The 18859-nt window shown below is 34.0% G+C and overlaps 2 protein-coding genes across 5 annotated transcripts; both read right to left on the reverse strand.

Annotated features, from left to right (window-relative positions):
• Positions 1-3268: 3268 nt before the first annotated feature.
• NPGR1 (no pollen germination related 1) lies at positions 3269-8556 on the reverse strand. 3 transcript variants are annotated; one of them, XM_078308204.1, is made up of 7 exons: positions 8393-8556; positions 7590-7836; positions 6386-6650; positions 5814-5956; positions 4462-5496; positions 3794-3941; positions 3269-3709 (listed from the first exon to the last, which is right to left on the reverse strand). In XM_078308204.1, exons 2-7 carry the CDS (start codon positions 7785-7787, stop codon positions 3399-3401), a joined length of 2100 nt encoding a protein of 699 aa, XP_078164330.1. In that variant the 5' UTR covers positions 7788-7836; positions 8393-8556; the 3' UTR covers positions 3269-3398. The 3 variants fall into 3 exon arrangements, with proteins under 3 accessions (XP_078164330.1, XP_078164332.1, XP_078164331.1); XM_078308206.1 differs by lacking the exon at positions 8393-8556 and adding an exon at positions 8195-8310; XM_078308205.1 differs by lacking the exon at positions 8393-8556 and adding an exon at positions 8041-8177.
• A 5230-nt stretch (positions 8557-13786) lies between these two features.
• SURF1 (Surfeit locus 1 cytochrome c oxidase biogenesis protein) lies at positions 13787-18831 on the reverse strand. 2 transcript variants are annotated; one of them, XM_078308476.1, is made up of 6 exons: positions 18564-18831; positions 17893-17990; positions 17304-17542; positions 15492-15670; positions 14436-14721; positions 13787-14082 (listed from the first exon to the last, which is right to left on the reverse strand). In XM_078308476.1, exons 1-6 carry the CDS (start codon positions 18721-18723, stop codon positions 14013-14015), a joined length of 1032 nt encoding a protein of 343 aa, XP_078164602.1. In that variant the 5' UTR covers positions 18724-18831; the 3' UTR covers positions 13787-14012. The 2 variants fall into 2 exon arrangements, with proteins under 2 accessions (XP_078164602.1, XP_078164601.1); XM_078308475.1 differs by having other exon boundaries at positions 14436-14728; positions 15496-15670; positions 18564-18829.
• Between the last annotated feature and the right edge of the window lie 28 nt (positions 18832-18859).

Consider the following 18859-nt stretch of genomic DNA (forward strand, 5'->3'; position numbering starts at 1 on the left):
AAACATGGAAAACTCTGTGTTTACAAACATATAAACACATGGGTAGTAGGCAAGTTTGTCTAGAGTTTAGAAGTGCTGCTGGGAATTTTTCGGTTTGACCCCTATGTTTTATTAGATAAGGTATTCCAAACTATACTGGCTCAGAACCCTCTTAAAGTCTAAACACTGAAAATAATTGGTTGAAACATTAAGAGCTTTTTCACTAATTTGTCCTTCTTTGTTGTCCTTCATAACTACATAGTTTCTAAATTTTTCACTTTAGAGGTAAATAAACTTGAATTATTGCAGATGTGTATCAAGCCAGACATATAAAGGCAAACACTGGAACAGTCGGTGTAAGAGACATCGAGATAGAAGATGATAGGTATAACTACAAATTTTCATCAAAATTGTCTCATTAAACCTGTTAGGTATTGTTTTCTCATTCTATTTCTCAATTGATCATTATTGTCAATTATTTTCATGATACGTTGACCTGGTAAGCAATATATTTCATTTCTTTTTGAATTTTTATTGTTTATGGTAATTCAAACTTGATATTCCCCCATCTCTCTTCTCTAGTTAGGCATTTAATTATAGTTACTGTTGAACCCGGTATATGGTTGTTTTTTCTTAGAATTCACTGTTATATTCTATCTATAGCTCGAGCTAATTTCTTAGAATTCACTATTATGTGCTGGAAATTTTGCTCAATTTCCCTTCTAACAACATTTTTTGCATTTAATTATCCAATTTGCTTGGAGTGATGTGCTGAACATTTTTTGCATTTAATTCAAGTGTTTAATTTTCATTGTAAATGAGTTAAATTCTTATACCTGTGAATAAGTAAAGCATGTAAACCAATATGTACTGGCAAGCAAACAACATAAACAAAACATTGAAAATTTGTGCATGAAGCAAACAACATGTGTTTACAAACACATTTTAAAGCATATAAACCTGTGTTTACAAACATGGAAAAATTTGTGTTTACAAACATATAAATCTGTGTTTACAAACACATTTTAAAGCATATAAAGCTGTGTTTACAAACATTGAAAAATCTTCATTTAATAGATTAATTGTTCAAAATGAAGACTATTTTTTTAGTTATTAAATATCAAAAGCTGTTAATTTGTATAATTAAAATTAGAACAAATCCCCCACCGCGTCCCCGAGCTAACTGGGTTTAAATTGTACTTTAAAGTACGTTCAAGTACTTATAACTAGTTTAACTAGTTAAAGTACTTAAGTAGTTAATTAATGATTAGAGGATCGTTAACAATTTGGGGGACTAATTCGGGGATTGGTGATTACAACTGTTCCTAACAAACTGTCCACAAAATTAAAACACAGTACAAAAGCATGCAAAGCTAACGTTTAAAACAATTCAATTAAAACTGCAGTGCGTTAAAACAACAATTTGTTAATTAATGGCAAATTAATAAATTACCGTTATTAGCAGATGGTTAAACCCAGTTAAACCAATTCGGGGACGGGCTCTGGTTTGGTGGCTCGGGGTACGGGAACATTTCTCTTTTATGTTATATGGATAAGTACTTTATGTTACATGGATAAATATTTTATGTTAGCGGGAATTGTTATTAAAGGAAAGTATAATTAATGCATGGATTGTTATTTTAGGACAATATAATTAATGCGGAGATTGTTATTAGATGACAGCATAATTAATGCAGAGATTGTTATTAAATGACAATCTAATTTCATGCGGGGATAAATGGAAATTATTAGCGGAATAAATGGGGGGATGAAGACTGTTAAGGAGGTTAATATTGAGGAGAGAGAGTGTGGGGAAAAAGGGGGGGACAGGGGTGAGGAGATTAGTATAATTATTATTTTTTTAATGAAGGATAAAAATAGGTACTTTATAAATTTTAAATGAGTTTTAATAGAAAAGACAATAAAATAGGTAAATTTGTTGAGTTTTTGAAGTTTAGAAGGGTAAATATGATATTATAAATTTTAGAAGAGGAAATAGATGATTTCCAAGTTTTTTAGGGGTATACATGAATTTCTCCCCTATAAAAATGTATATTTTCTTCGTTGATTAGTTACCCAGTAGTTGCGGTACCGACTACCGAGAAATAAGTCCAAAATTTGAAAATTAAAATTCCACATTTTTGCATAATATATTTTATGATTTTGATGGCTAGAAAGTTATGGCGCACGAGTTGCGGTACGGGAATTTTCGTCTAAATAATTTGTACTTTTCTGTGGTAGGTAACTTTTGTACAAGACTCAACAGCGACATTAGAGTAGACACGCAGGCTCGCCCAGTCGCCCCAGTAGAAATCCGTTATTTGTTTATTTTTATTTCCTTTTGAAAAACCAGGCAGAGGCTGCCAGGTGAATTCCGTTATTTTTCGTCACAAGAATTAATGCCGAAGTTTTCGCTGGAGCAAGTGCCTTTATTACTTTTTTCACTTGTATGCCTCTTGAGCTTCATGGGCTCACGATAGTTGGGCCATTAAGCAGAAGATACTAAGGCTTTTTTCTTTAGAGAAAGCAGAGGATTACAGGAAATACTGGTAAGGAATTTCCTTTTGTAAAGGGTCTAAAGTACTACAGGGTTGGGAAAGGTCAATAAAGTCCGTATTTACAGTCATGGCCGTTGTGGCATACTGCGCAGAAGCTGCAGGACATATCTTTATTTGATTACGATCATCTGATCAGATTTAATATTTCCAATAGCATACTTCGGCTTTTGAAAGAACGAGTTCTTTAACATGAACCGATTCGTTCAATTAAAATCAGATCATCTTCTGCCGTCTCACTCGGCGCAGTAATGACAAAGGATGAGTCAAGGTACTGTACTCCTGTTTCTGTTATATTCAAATCCTTTTTTATATTTGATCCATAGTGTTGAATAAGCCCCTCGTCAAAATGCAAGCCAACTGTCTATCTCCTCCAACATAGTATTTTTCTAGGTTATCAGGCTAAGGACGTATTATAGCTCTGGTAAAGAGATGAATCCGTCAGCATTATGCCTAAGCAGAGGCCGCCTGATAATGGCGTGATAGTTCAAGTCAATCATGGACATGTAATTGATGTTACACTGTGCACTAGCACCGCAATGCAGTTTCAGAATTATTGATTGTACTTTCTGTTATTTCACTCGATAGTTGAAACTTTCTTAACAACAAAATGCAACATATAGTTTATTTAATTTTGAAATTGAACTGAGACAACTAAAAGGGTAAAAAGAGAGTTTATTTTCAAAGAAAAGCTTATTTTTGCAGATCCTTTTTTTTTAAATGAAAGGCAGAAAAGGGTAAAGAGGAAGTTATGTACAATTAAGAAGAATACAGTTTTCGCATTATTCTACTCAACTCAAAGGGCCATCTCTTCTGTAGCACCATTTATGCACAATACAAAAGGTAGATCTTAAGCAAAGAAGTTCACAAAAACTTGCTCACTGGTGTTGATTCCATTAGCTCAAAAGCTGTTTGGAAACAGTCAGCTGCTTCACTGACGGATCCTTCATTTTTAGAAATGAACCCGAGATTTAGCCATGCATCCTGACTTGCTGGGTCCACCCGCAAAGCACTCCTTGTAAAGCTTCTTGCAACGGAAACAGATTCTCTACCAAGCTTTCTCATAATGGCTGCTATTGAAACCATGCTAGGGACATAATCAGGGTCGATTGAGAGCGAAACAGAATAGGCCGTCAGTGCTTCTTTCTCCAGTAACTGTGCCTCAAAAAGTGTACCTAAAATTGTATAGGATTGTCTGGTTAACCATAAACTATTCAGCTTTTCATTGCAAATGATATTCAAGGTGATTATTTGTTTACCTTGTACATGCCAGTACTTTGGGGATGATAGCTGGTTGCGCTTAGCTTTCTCCAAACAAAGATTTGCATCTTGCCATGATTCAAGCTTTATGTAGATAGAAGCTAAGTTTAGCCATGCTTCCACCTCTATATTTTTTAATTCTTCAACCTGGTAAAAAAACAAGCGCAACCTTTTTATCTAAATCGCTTTAATAATGACTGGTATAGTACTGTATTTATTCCCAGTACAGTAATATCGAATACACTTCCAAATGGGTATAGAGCAAATTAGCAAAACTAATCAGGGATATCATCTGTTAGCTTAACAGGTAACAACTTGTACAGAAGGTGCTCACCTAACTGGCATGCTACCTAACACAAATACAATCTTTTGCTTAAAATTATCGAAGTAAAGTATTATGTTCATGTATAACCTGAGAACACTAAGAAATAATATGCAGTCCAATTTCTTGCATGTCACTTGAAACACTAAAAGCAAAAGTTACACCCAAGCTTCGCATGTTTTTTTTAAAGATTCTCAGAACTACCCTTCCTCTAGGTATTTTAGCTCAAGACCAGTCCTTAATAGGTGGGAAATAGTGAGGGTGCCCTCAACATTATGAGGTATTTCAAGGATATACCTAAATTTTTTTTCCGGGGGGGGGGGGGGAGGCCAAATTATAAATTACCTTAGCATTTGAGACTAATATTTGAGGTTCCTCCTGTGCTTTAACTCTTGCCAGCAACACTCCATATGTATCAATTGCTGCCCTAAACTCTCCATTAGAACTCTGAAGCAACGCTTTCAACCTTAGATATTCCAACTTTGCCCATTCATCAGCCTCATCTATGATGAAATCCACTATTTCTTCAGCCTCTTTTCTTTGTTGTTGTGAGGAAACTGCGAGAACCAACAATCTCCAGCCATCAGCTAAGCTACCCTGTACCATGTCAAGGTACCTTTTTCCAAACTGTACCGCAGTCTTAGGCTTTCTTTGCATTAAGTTCTCGCATGTGAGGCTGTACAATATCTCAGGATTATGACTTTCCAATTCTAATGCCCGATATAACAACTTCAGCGCGCTATGTTGAAACTTTGATTTATCTGGATTTGACAGAGATCTGGCACAGTGCCCAATGCAACAGCCCAAAAAGTGGTATGCAATACCAATTGCATGGTTGTGCCTTTTTTCACCTCTCATGAACTCCAAGGCTCGGATTGTCAATTGCATGCCTTCAGGTGCATTGAGAGAGTTCTTGTAGCATAGTTTTGCACCTAACAGAAGGGACTGCACATGGGCCTTGTTCTTCCTCTCCAAAACCCTAGTGGAGATCCTTATTAAATTTAATGCATCCTCATTTAATCCATTGGCATGGTAACATAGTGCGAGAAGGTACCACCTCTCTTCTCTGCTATAGGTGCCAGGTAATAGACTCTCAATTTGACTTGCCAAGAGCTTGAACTGGCCAGTTAAAGAGAATGCAAATTCTAGATGGTTAATTATATCAGGATCAAATTTTATTTCTTTTGAGGTCATCTTTTGCATGAGAGTAATGAGAAGTAGAATTGCTTCGTCTAGATCATTTGTGCCTGTATTAGTACTGCTGTAGAGAAGAGTTACGGCTAAGTCTTTTTGTAGGCCAGCATGTGTTTTAGAAGTTAAATCCCAAGGCTTGACCACTGCACGTCTGTATGCTGAAACAGCCTCCTCAAGGCAACCAATCTTCAGAACCACCAATAGAAAAATAAAGAGATTAAATAATTAAATAGTATTGGAAAATCTAAAATAAAAGGTTTGATATATCTCATTATTACAAGATCAATCATTTCTTGTGACAATATGAATTACGCTATTTAAAGATCAAAAGTTTATTAGTCCTGGTCGTCTTATAATGATCAATAGAAAATCAACACAAACCCAAACTCGCAATGAAGCTCAAGTAAAAACTAAGAAATTCAAAAGAAGTTATACTGATGATAAAAATAAAAATAAGAAACAACATAACAAACCAGACTGATACTGTAGTCCTTTCCGAGTACCTGAATCCAAAGCTTGGGGAGAGATACCAGAGCTTTGTGCAACAACTCCAATAGTTTGCTTTCATCAGCCACACCATTGGGCACGCCATAAGGCCATACCAACTCCACAATTTCTATTAAGTTGTTGCATTCTAGAGCCGCATCTATCAAGAGTCAAGACCAAGTAACAACCAGACAACTATGAGACATAGGTTAAACTGACAAAAAGTAAGAACAATAAAAAACATTAAATTTTGCAGATACTCTGGCAGTATTATCTATACCCATTTGAAGATTTTTTCTTTAACTAAACCACTTGTTTCTTTTAGCTTCATCAGGTCATAATTAAATTATTTCCCTTATTCTCTTTACATAAATAAAGGAGAACAGAAAGGCAGTTTCAGTAATTTCAAGATTGGAAGGGGCAGGACATTTTAGATATTTCAAAAGTTTCGAAGGCATTATGAGATACTTCTTGTTTTCAAGTCAGGGATAAATATGCTCATCTGCAATTTTGTAGGAGGTGACTAAATTATCCCACAACAAAGACTCCACCATTGACAAGAAAAAGAAAAATAATAAAAAATAATTACCTCCAAATCGACCGAGCCCCTCGAGGGACTTTGACTTGACCAATATTGCCTCAAGAAGTAGACTAACTGAATGCACTGACATCAGATTCACTGGCAATTTCAATTTCTCCCCTTTCGAGCGAACTTTTGTAGGAGAAAAATTGGCACAAATGGATTTGACCATTCTGGGCTTTAGTGCAGTAAAATCTATGCCTTGAAGTACATGCAGTGCTGCCTCATAGTTCCCCTTCTCATACTCAAGCCTTCCTAACAATGCTCTTGCTTCCTATATTTTGCAGAGAATTGAATATAAAAGGCATAAACTATAACCAAAGGGCAAAATTGTCGACTCTTTGCACCCACTATGGTGTTTGTTCGGCTGAACTAGCTGGTTCTGGGATCATCGAACTCGAAATTTCATAAAGTTCCTTCCTTGGTTTACCAAAATGCCACTCTTGTCATATGAGATATGACTTATGAGGTGTTTATTCTGGTTTCTATAGTAAAGAAGATATGACTGTCAGTGGGGTAACGTGAAGGTTATTTTGAATGGATTATGCCAAACTTTTTAAAGTCTTCACTAACTGAAAAGAAGTCTCAAAAGGAAAATTAAATAAATTGAAAATTTACTTATACATCAATATATAGCGTTATTTTTTAATCCTGTAAAAACTATTTAAACGCCCAAAATTAGATGGTTTATTCATATACAACATCCAACAATATGCAAAAGAAATCCTGATATTCTATGTTCTATGTTCTATTGTAAAGATCATCCAACATATAGAAAAAACAAAAGTCGTCTAGTTATTTGCGAAAGGAGACATCAAACTTTATATAGATTTTGATTTATGCGAGTCATTTGCAAATAGTAGCTTAGTGCCACACCATCACTAAGAACTTAACTTGAAGCAAATACATGACTAACTTAGCCCTGTATTTTTTTTCCTTAAATTTAAGTAAAAACTAAACCAATTTGTGTGGAACTTTAGTATTTAGCACAAACAAACTGCAACCCTTACAACTATGACAGTAACACCAGTTAAGTTTATTTTAGTTTGATGTTAAAGAAAGGGCTCATACATTTGGGGCAGAAACGTCAATATTTAATTAGATATAATAGCTTTAAAAGACTAACTTTATAATGCAAAATTCATAAACTTTTTGTCTTATTTGCCAAGAGAACCCGAAAAAATGTAAAGGGTGCACAAGCATGATCAGGTACCTCGTAATTGAGTGATACGGTATCTCTCAGAGCTGATTCAACCTCATCCACTTGATCATCATCAAACCTGGAATCAAAATCACCTACTCGTGATGAGCTTGCATTGGCCGAGAAGTCCCTTGTCGCAAGAGATTCAGGTGACCTAGGCATCTCTTCCAGCTTAAATTGCTCGCCACTACATTTGCATAGCATAGCCATCGTATGCTATTTTCAAAGATCCTCAAATTCTTCAGATGTTATGTAGGATCTGAAAGTGGAAAGAAAAAGATGAAAAGCTTTAAATAAATCTCTGATCAGAATTCCCTTTATTTTATTGATCAGCACGGTGCACAGATCATTCTGAGAAATCTTGCAGTATAAATTATAGAAGGTACATCTAATATATAATCTTGTGAGCGAATCAGATGGAGCAATTCCATAAGAAAAATAAAATAAGAAAACGATAAATGACCTGCAAAGGTACTATTTCCTAATAGAAGCATTTGTACGCTGACTTGATCAGAGAAGAATAGATTAAGTCGAACAAATTCCACTTAAAATCGAAGTGATTTCTTCCAAAATTTCAGCAACGGAGTCACTTAAACTCGAAATCGAAGAGAAATAACCACATTCGAAGCAATGAACGATTCAAGCGAAGTTTCAACAAATTTGATTTATTACTTTTCTGTCCGTGCTTGCAAAATTATAGTGGTAAACTAAAAGTAAGGACTAAGGAGTAAATCATCGAAATACTTCAGCAGAATGTAGTATCCGAGAGAAATTCATAATTGAGTAATTCAGATTAGAGAGAACTAATCATTTACCTAAAATCGATGGTAGCTTCGAACAGCAAGCAATGTAGAAATTCAAATCACAACGCGACAAGAAGGAGAGAAAATTATCACAGATATTGTTCAGTGAAAAGAAGCTTACAAAGTAAGCAGTAGAAAAAAGAATCTTTACTAGTCTTGTTTGTTAAAAGGCAGCTCTTGCCTCTTCACTTCAGTCGTATTGCAGCGGGGACCAGGCTGGACTAGTCAGAGAAGAGAGAGGGGGAAGGTGCAGAGTGGTCAAATTAAATTCTCTGTTACATATTCTGTAGAACACCGACTGTTCAAATTACTGAAGGGATGGTCCCACAAAGATGAAAGATCCGGGGCTAGACAAGCCTGGAGCCCACTATTCAGCGGACATTAACAGGAATCTGCTCAGGAAGTCTCAACCACAGAACCGAGACAAATTACAAAGGACAGGATGTTTGTGGTCTGTATTGGTGCTTCAGATGGTGTAGCTATACAGATGGTACTAAGCTACTCTTTGTACGATATAAATTTAGTGGGACTAATTTGTCAGTTATAAGCCATACCATTACAAGGACTTTATAAACCGCAGTAAAATTTTAAGTAATTCAAAAGTTGTTGGCTCCCAGTTGTACGGCTGTCTCTTGCCTTTAATTCCCAGTGATTCGGGGCCTCTTACGACGCGATTATGGGAAAATTTGAATTCCTCGATTTCTTGCATCATGTAATTGTAAATACAGAATGCTGCGTACAGTGAGTCAGTGACTGACTGGAGCATTTTTATAAATAGTAAAAAAAAAAAAGACTGGATCATTTTTCTCATGTTTGGATTCTTGTGAAGGAAGAACTGCGGTAGTCGAGTAATAATACAATGAAGTGTTAATTTTTTTTTTTTACCTTTCAAAACTTCTTTGATTTTCTATTTATCTAATATATCCCTCAACTCGATTTTCTTTTTGTATTTAACCATAGAGTTAATTATTCACAGTAGAATATTGTAACGCTTCTGAATTCGGGTATATTTTAAATTTAGAATCCAATTTGAATCAAAATAAAAATAAGAATAATATATATAGTTCAGAAAATAAATAGCAAAACGTTTTATTAATTTACATGAAAGTTATATCTAAATTCTGCATATAAATTTTAATTATGCATTTCTTAGCCCAATTAGTAAGCCCAAATTAGAAATATGCAATCCTAAGTTTAGCCCACATCCAATAATATAACCAACCAAAGTCTCTCATCTCTTCTCATTCCCAATTGTTTCCTTTTCAATTATTCCTGTAAGTCTTTCTCTTTCTCTCTTCTTGGCCGCCCCCCCCCCCCCCCCATCTCTTTTTGGATGCCGCCGGCCCTCCCTCTCTCTTGTTCTCCCTTGTGCCGCCGCCCCCCTTCTCTCCCTTGGCTGCTGACCCGCTGACCCGAGCCCCACCCTTGGAATTCTTTTACTATTTATTAAGATGAGTACAAAAACTAGTCAAATTCAGACCATTAAATTTTGTACCCATCTTAATAAATAGTAAAAAAATTTCAAAAAATGTAAAATTTGATCTCCAAGCACAATTTATTGTAGATATCACATCTAACGGTTTGAATCGACGATTTGGATTTTGAAAATGTAGAAAATAATTGTGGTAACTTGTTGTAACTCAAAAATTGTTGTAACTTAATCCCTCCTCTTATTACAGATTGGTTGATAACTTAAGTGTCTATATTTGTACTGGTATTCTAAAGGTAACCTTTTTATGGGAGCGAGGCATGTACAATGGACATCGGACACAAATCGGTTCGATGCCCGCTCAGAACTGCCGATTCACTTCGTGATCTATGCGTTTTCAAAATTAATTTCGCCTTGCTTTCAATTTAACAGATAATTATGAAATAGTTACAGTGGAAATCAGATCAAGGATGATAGACAGCTTATGTTGGGCCTGTCTGCGGCTGCCCGTACCAGTAAGTTAATTTTATGGTTGCTTGCATTTCTAATAAAAAGAATACCAAATAAAAGTTCATGTTATCTCATTATCTTCCATTTATCTTGATTTCTTCAATGCTTGGATGCAAACATGGTCCCAATTTGTCCACCTCTGTACCTCTGTGCTATTTTGGTGCATTTTATCGTCTAATTTTTTAATTCCCAAACGAAACCTCTTGGTTTTTTCTCTTCTTGTATCGTCCTTTTCACTTCCCAACTTCTACAGCAAGGAATCATTTGCTTTGATTGTTTTCTAGTGGTGTCTAGAGGTAAAAGTTGCAAGTTTATAATTTTAACACTGTTAATTTGAATATTTTGAAGGAATTGGAAGGCTCGCGTGGTTTTCCCTATATTTCATCTCTTTTTTATTAAATTTAAGATAGGATATTTTTTGTCATATATGTTTTTAACTATGGTTAACTTTAGAATTATTGTGTAATGGACAAATGGGTAAAAAAGAAAGAGACTTTAGAATTATTGTGTAAGAGTTAAGAGACAAATTAGACCAATTTTTTTATTTATATTCAAAAAATAAATAAAATTTAAAAAATAACTAAACCGGTGGTGTATTTCGAATTCTACCCAAACCGAAAATTTAAAAAATAACTAAACCGGAAATTTAATCAAAGGGTGCGTCCGTGCGGCATTAATTTTTATTAATTTTGTTTCTCCATAATCGAATCAAATCAACCAGAAAACAGGGCATTAAAAATGAGACAGTTTTACCATTTATACACAATTGTCACAAATAGCCGCTTGGAAGGAAATACCATTATTTTATGAATAAAAATAGAAATAAATTTGATTGTATAAATTTTTGGCGGTTACCATTATTTTATTAATTTCGTTTAAAAGAACCTTATTTGTTTTTTAACAGAGATGTATATAATATATTTAATATTATAAAAATAATGTTTAAGCATAAATAGTAAAAATTCAAAATTTTCGGGATGTTACACTTACTGATTTATCAGCAGAGGTTAAATTTGATATACATATATTATACATATAAATTTTTTATTTATATCCAAATAATTTTTTTTTTTAAATAACCAAACATGAGCTGGAATTTCAAAAGGTACCCAAACTGGTAAAAAAAAAATTTCGATCTTAACACCAATTACCGAAAAAATTTAGTACCTCAAAAATTCAGTTTAAGTTTTTGTTCAATGGTAGGCATACAACGATCGGTATTTTATTTATAAATGTCGTTTGGTTTTTTTTTTTTATAAACTCATTTTTTTAATAATATATGTATATGTATATATAATATAATACATGTATATATATATATATATATGTATATGTATATATGTAAATTATTATTATTTTTTTAAAAAGACGGGAAATTCCATTTTCGAAAAAAAAAAAATCGGTTTTGGGACTAAAATCCGAAAAAAAAAATTTCGGAATTGGAGTAGCTGTAATTGGTGCTAAAACTGGAAAAAAAAATTTCCGATTTGAGTAGTATTTGAAATACACCACCGGTTTGATTATCTTTTTTAATTTTATTTATTTTTTAGATATAAATAAAAAAAAAATCGGCAAATTAGATATATTTAACTGTTTAGGGATAAATGAGAAATTTAAGAACTCTTTAAAGGTATGTGAGGAATTAACCCTATAATGAAAGGTATATATGGGCCTGGGCCCAATATTTAGAGGCTTCCTTACAAGAGCGCAATAAGTATTAAGAAGCTGTAAATCGGACTTACGCCAAAATTTTGGCGTAGGCTGCACTACCTAAAAAAAAAAAAAAAAAAATTTAAAATTACCTCCCAGGCTCCCGGCTACGAATTCGCATCCTCTGAGATATCTCATATTTTGCGTGACTTTTTGAAAAACCTCAACCGTTGTAATACGTTTTACGCGAATCTCAAAGCTCAAATAATACTGCCCCCCTACGTCACCCCGAATAAGCACCGGACACGTCGGTCACGCAAAATATGAGATATCTTAGAGGATACGCACTCCATGGCTACTCCAGTTTCGGAGAGCTGATTTTTTTTTTTTACTTTTTAATATCCAATTTGTTATGATTTTTTTTTTTTCCATTTCGTATTTAGAACAATAAATATACAGTAACGAAATATATTACATGAGATAAACAATGCTTTTGAAAAGGAAACAATTAATGCGATTTAAAAGAAAATAACTTCATGAAAATAATTTATAATGCAAGAGCAAAAATACACAATAAGTATTTAATAATATGTTAATTTTTTTTGTGTCTGTTGATTATATTAAGCTCTTTTACGATTTATATAAATTTTGTCCAATAGAGAATCATGACGCTAATCATCACTAAACTTCATTTCAAAATGTTATAGTTAAACAATTTGTAGAGAAATTGGAAGCTCATAATTCTAGTGCTATATACATTCTAATAATCAAATTCTCCAGTACTAAATCCAAAAATATCCAATTTGTCGTAACTTTCTTATTCTTGTTCTGTTTTTCATTCTTCTACAACTTCATTGGTAAGAGCACAAACATACAAGATACAAAGTATTCATTATTAAATATAAGCAAATAATAAAAACATCATATACATGTTATTAATCAAGGATGAACAAAAATAACTAAAATAAAATTAGCATATAAGCCCGTGGTTCCTTTTAAGGTTTATCTCATTGCAATGTATTCTCTTGTATATTTATTTCTTAATTAGATATATCGTATATTTATGGCGAAAAAATAAGAAAGAGTCTTAAAACAAATTGAATATAAAGACATAATAATCTCTCAACTTTACATAATCAAAATCTTGTTACAATAGCACCACTCTATTCAAACAGTCCGGAAATTTGAAAGTGTGCGGAGCTAAAACGAAGGGGAGCGAGCCCAGGAATCCATAATACTAATAATAATAAAAATCGTATAATTTTTTTTATTATATTAAAAATATTTAACCTTATCGATCTACCTTAGTATATCAAAAACCAAATAAAAGATTTAATAATATCATTTAATACAATAAATATAAACATATAAACATGTAAATGAATTAAGTTGAGTGTCAGTTTTGAAGACATTTAAATCTCAAATGCGATCCAAATTAAATAAAAATCTAAATAGACAAACACAAATGTTTTGCATTGCATTCAAACATAATTTTATTTGTAATATTTGATGCATATATTTTACTCGACATGTTGCAAATCGCTTGGCGTTGTCCAGCAATGCATAAATGCAACCAAGAGGCAGCTTTTTCTTTCATTGTTGCTCAGGAAAACATTACAGTTCCTTTTAGTATTGAATAAAGCCGGTTCTAATCACCAATGTTCAACTTTTGCATCACTTCATTGGTAGTGATCATCTCAACGAATGAATCTAAACTGATTCTCCTTTGGTTTGTTCTAATAATTACACTGGTTACTTTGAGCCACACACAAGTAAAACTTGATGGCTTCTCCAAAAGGGTTCAAAAAAAAAAAAAAACTTTAGATCAAGCAATATCTAAAATTAGTGCAGAAAAAGCATTAAAATTTTATACCAAAATTAGTACAGAACTTCATAAACAAAAAAAAAAATCACTAACAAAAGCAAGCAAATCATAAGCACGGCCATGGAAAATTGAGGCATTTATTGCAAAAAGAAAGGAAGCTCTCAAGATTTCTTCAACTGAGAAACAAATCAAGCATTGAAATTGAAACTAGACTCCATTTACAGGTGAACTTTTTTTGCTCTGATCCTCATGGCCGCCATGTATGTAACAGCAACAGAAAGAGTGTACCTAACAATAAAGATAGGTAATACAAGCTTACTTTCCATCAATTGCAAAATAGAGGGTTATTTCCAGAGGTACAAGGTTAAACTAATGGCACAGTGAGTCAGTGAGCATAAAATACATGTTCTTTTGGCTTAAACTGAGGTTAGATTGAATAAAAAAAAGGGTTTGTTTCTATCAGAATTTAGACAATTGAGGTTTAAATAGGACAAACTAGCTACAACCAATGTTAATCACACAATCAGGGGTTAATGGAGAACTGAGGTTTAGATGGGGAGAATAATGGCTTAAGACAAATTTAAAGTTGATGAAGTTTTAGTTGCTCAATCTAAGGTGGTTACAAAATCAACATAACTAACCACGTAGCGGTGTAGTTGAGATGGTCCTGTGGCATGACTGAGTAGCGAACCAAAGTGTTGATATCCTTTGGAACAGGATAAGGACTCTTTGCACTGGAAGTATGTTCATCTTCTATTTCCTCTATATAAATGGAATTTTCTGGAAGACCACATGCCCGTGCAATCATGGGAACATCAACGAAAAACCACTGGCCGCTGTCTGGATCATTGGGCGGGACAAACATGCTCGGCTTCTCACTTCCACGAATTATACCAACTGCTTTTACGGGAGGTGAAGCTACAGCTGCTTTACCCTAGAAGGAAAGTGCAATAATAAATAAAGATTTCTTTAGTTGTTGTATAGAAAAGAGAGAATTTCCCATATGCATACTGTCATAACTCACAAAAAGAATCCTAAATCTAATTTACAAAATCCTGAGTGCTAAGTGCTAATACTATTCTGTGCAGCTAGCTATTACTGCAAAATAATGGATTGTGGAGGTTGTTTTCAAAATAATACACCATCTAAAAACACACAAATAGGTTTCATACACAAAAGTACAAACAAAAAGCATGAAAGATCTAATACCAATGTTAAATACCCATGTTTGGACATGCAAAAAATTATTATGCCCATAGGCACTGAAGAAAACTAAGAGGAATTTTGCATAGTCCTGTGAAATATCAAAATATTACATATACACCAGCAGTATACCCTCATAAAATATGGGGAATATCAGAGTCTTCTACAGGCACATTTTTTTACTGCATTTTCCAACTTCCAAATATGTACAGTGCCCCTCAGTCCCCTCCTTGCTCACAATTCATCTGGCAATGAGTTGAACAAAAAGAGGCATCACGGGCGTTTTAAAAGAATCAAGGAGAGGGAAAGGATATCTCATATTTTCCCTCTTTTAGTAGGATGTTCATAGATATCTATTGTTGTTAAAAGGGTATGCATGATATGATGACATTTTGTAGCATGCATTCAGTTACGCATATTAATTAATAAGAAAGGAATCAATTGAAATGAAATTTATATAATTTAGCAGGAAAAAAAAAATGGTTGCACACTACTAACCGTGCGAGTAGGTTTCTTTGACCAGATATTCCACCAGGAAGCAGTTTTCTCATCCCTAGTGTTACCAGCAACTGATGAACTTGAAGCTCTGTCTAGATCCTCTTCTCCACTCATTCTCTTGTCACGCCACTCTCGCGGGACCCATCCCCTGTTGACAAGGACAGGTGTCTGCACACTGACAAGAAATTTATTAATCTTGCTATAAGTTGGCATAACTCTCGGATTAAACAAGCCCTGAATAGGATACCATGCACAGTATTGGCACATTTTTGGTTAAGAGTTGAAAGGCAAGAAACCCATTGGCATTTCCAGGTACTGCCCAATTATTAGCTAAATCAACAAAAACACCTTGATCCATATCCTTGCAAAACAAGAAATATCTTATATAATCACTTGTAAGCATGAAAATTTTCACATATGCTTATCATCTCCTTTTTCAGTGGAAATACCCAAACAGGCTAAACCATTTCTTTCCTTTCTCTCCTTTTCATGCAAGACATCTATATGGTATATAGTAACTTTGAAGGATAAATCTTGTAGCTCTACAGTTCTTTACTATAGAGATACAATACTCCCTAAAGTTTTGGGTCACAGCAACCCGCTTTATACATCCTACATATCATTCACCACAGAAAATCCTTAGAGAGTAATTGAGGATTTTGTTTCTGGACAACATCTTGGAAGATCATACTTATTGGGAACCTTATATATATTCTTGACAATCATCATTTTGGGACTATTCTCTCAATTCTGAACCAGACATTGTCTCCCTTTTTCCCCATAATAAAAGCCTTTGCATTTCTTTTTTATCTTATTATTATCATGATATTCATAACTGCTTTATAAAAAAAACACCTGAAATGTTCATAAAAATTCATTATAATTTACAGATTTGCATTAAATTTACTAGATACATCAAATTCAACAAATTCATATCAAATTAGTAATTGACCATACAGTATCTTTTATAGAAATCATAATTTAGTTTATGTTAGTAAAATTCATAAACATCCCATTATAGGGTGAAAATTATCATGTCAACCATCATTGATGCAAATGCAACACCATGCACCTCATTTCTTTAATATATAAAGTATGTATGTTAATTTTAATTTAACTTTCACAATTAAAGTTAGTTTCTACTTTTTTTGTAATTTGGCTAATAAAATTTTAGTAGGTTGTAAAATAAACAAGATTTAGAAAACTCGCAAATCACTTGAACAAAAGGAAGACAGATCACATTTCAATCACCAACAAAGCAAATTAGGTGCATTAACACCTAGGCTTAAATTTTGCATTTGACTCTAAATTTTTTAAATAAGTTCAGAAAATAATTCATAAGCTTAGTAGAAAAGGATATGATTTAATAAACATTCACAAATAAAATGAAACCAATTATATCTCAATTATAGTTGAAGCAATGTGAGGTTTTTCTCTAGTTAATAGTGGAGAAGGGCGGTTTGCAAATCTATGAAGTTCACAGAAAGTTCCCTAATATTCTCGAGTCCTGCAAGGAAAAAAATGATACATCTGCAGGGACATGCATCAGATTTTTTGTTTTGCGCATGTATATCTATAAGTTGACATTTTGCAGTGATTACTGAAATTGCCCATAGATATACAGCTTCTTGAGCTATTAAAATTAGGTTGATCTTGGATTCTGTAAGAATACGAACAAATACGCAAATTCAACCAACTTCGGGTTCCAAATCAGGTACAAATCTATGAACTAAAAGACATAATTACGTAATAAACTCTCGGATAATATCAACTATACAGATTAAGTAATTGAAATCCATGTAACTTACCCACCAGGTGCTGGTTCTCTTGGAATAAGAGGAGTTATAACATAATAACCATTCTCTGTCACCCCAGAAATACTTCTAGAACGTGGGCCCACAAAAACTGACTTTTTCTCATCAAAGTCTCCATCGCACACAATCCTTCTGAACTCCAATGAATCCATGCTGTTACTCAAAAAAGGCAGCTCCACACAGGTTACAGGTTCCATCTCCAGCCTTCGCCTCCTATAATCCAGCATTTCTATCTGAAAAAAAAAAGATAGATCCATAAAATCCTTTTCTGAATAATTTGAGAACAAAAACTTCTCTTTCCGTTTGTTTGTCTATTTATCTATTTATTTGTTTATTTCGAGGAAGTGAGGAACTCTTGCTTGCCTGGACTTACCAGGGAATAGAAGGATGCCATGTAGCTCCCTACATGGTACCAATATGAAAGTAATGGTTGCATAGAACTAAAAAGAACCTGCTGCCTGGCATGTGGAAATTGCATAATAATGCCTCAGTAAGCTTTGTCCGCCCCACAAAATATTATTGTAATATATGTATTACAATTAATACAGATCCTATAATTGATATTTTTCGTTATATAAATTACCTTGTCCTGTCTCCTGAAAATCTGCCATGTACCAAGGCCAAAAGTGATTGCCCCGGGAAGAAAGAGCAGCAGCTTAGAGAATGCCCCGTGTTCCTTTTCTGTAACCCAAATATCAAAATAAGTTAAAAGACACCTCAATAAAGTACAAGAAATATTACCAGATAGAGATTTGGCATCTCTACTGTACCTGCATAACTGTACCAATTACCACTATCATACATATAACATATCATACAAGTAGCAACTTAAATATTAATAAACTGAACCAAAATTTCAAAAAAATATAATAAAAACAAGCTTAATTAAAGTATAGTGTAATTTTAGTTCAGGTAACAAAGAAACAAGTAAAAGGAGACTTCCTACAGAATCTTTGTTATAAGCCAGTGAGTCAAAACTTCGCACAGAAGAAGCTTGATTGTTTCACCCTTTCTGTTATAGGTTGGTCAAGAATTCTATATGATGTTTAAAATAGGCAAATAAAACTTATTAATTTATTCTAAACGAATACCAACTATGTTTATCGCAACTTCTAAAAAGAAAAATTATCTTTAAAGCAACCGAATGCTTTATTTATTTGCACAAAAATGGAGAAACTTTTTATAATAAAATGAATGAACCTTATTTTGGACAGACACACTCTCAGAAGTAGAGAGAGAGAGAGAAAGTGAGACCTTGGGATTGAGAGAGGGAAGGAGAAGGGTTTGACTGGGGTGTAGAAGGAGAAGAGAGAGAAGCATCAGAAGTGGAGAAGGCTGCGAGGCGGGTGTTGAGTAGCCGGGAAGTGCGGAGGAGGTGGCCGAGCTTGAGGGATTTGGAGAGGGAGGCCACCATTGGAACGGTGAGGTGAGGTTGTCGCCGGGTCGGCGCAGTGATTTGCTGATCTCTGTTTCTTTTCTCCGGGTCTTGGGACCCAGAGACCTGAGCTTACGTTGCATAGGCAAGAAAGCTGTGGTGTTATTGGTTTTTT

This window comes from Carex rostrata, chromosome 9, assembly GCF_964058835.1.
Source record: "Carex rostrata chromosome 9, lpCarRost1.2, whole genome shotgun sequence".
Classification (NCBI taxonomy): Eukaryota; Viridiplantae; Streptophyta; class Magnoliopsida; order Poales; family Cyperaceae; genus Carex; species Carex rostrata.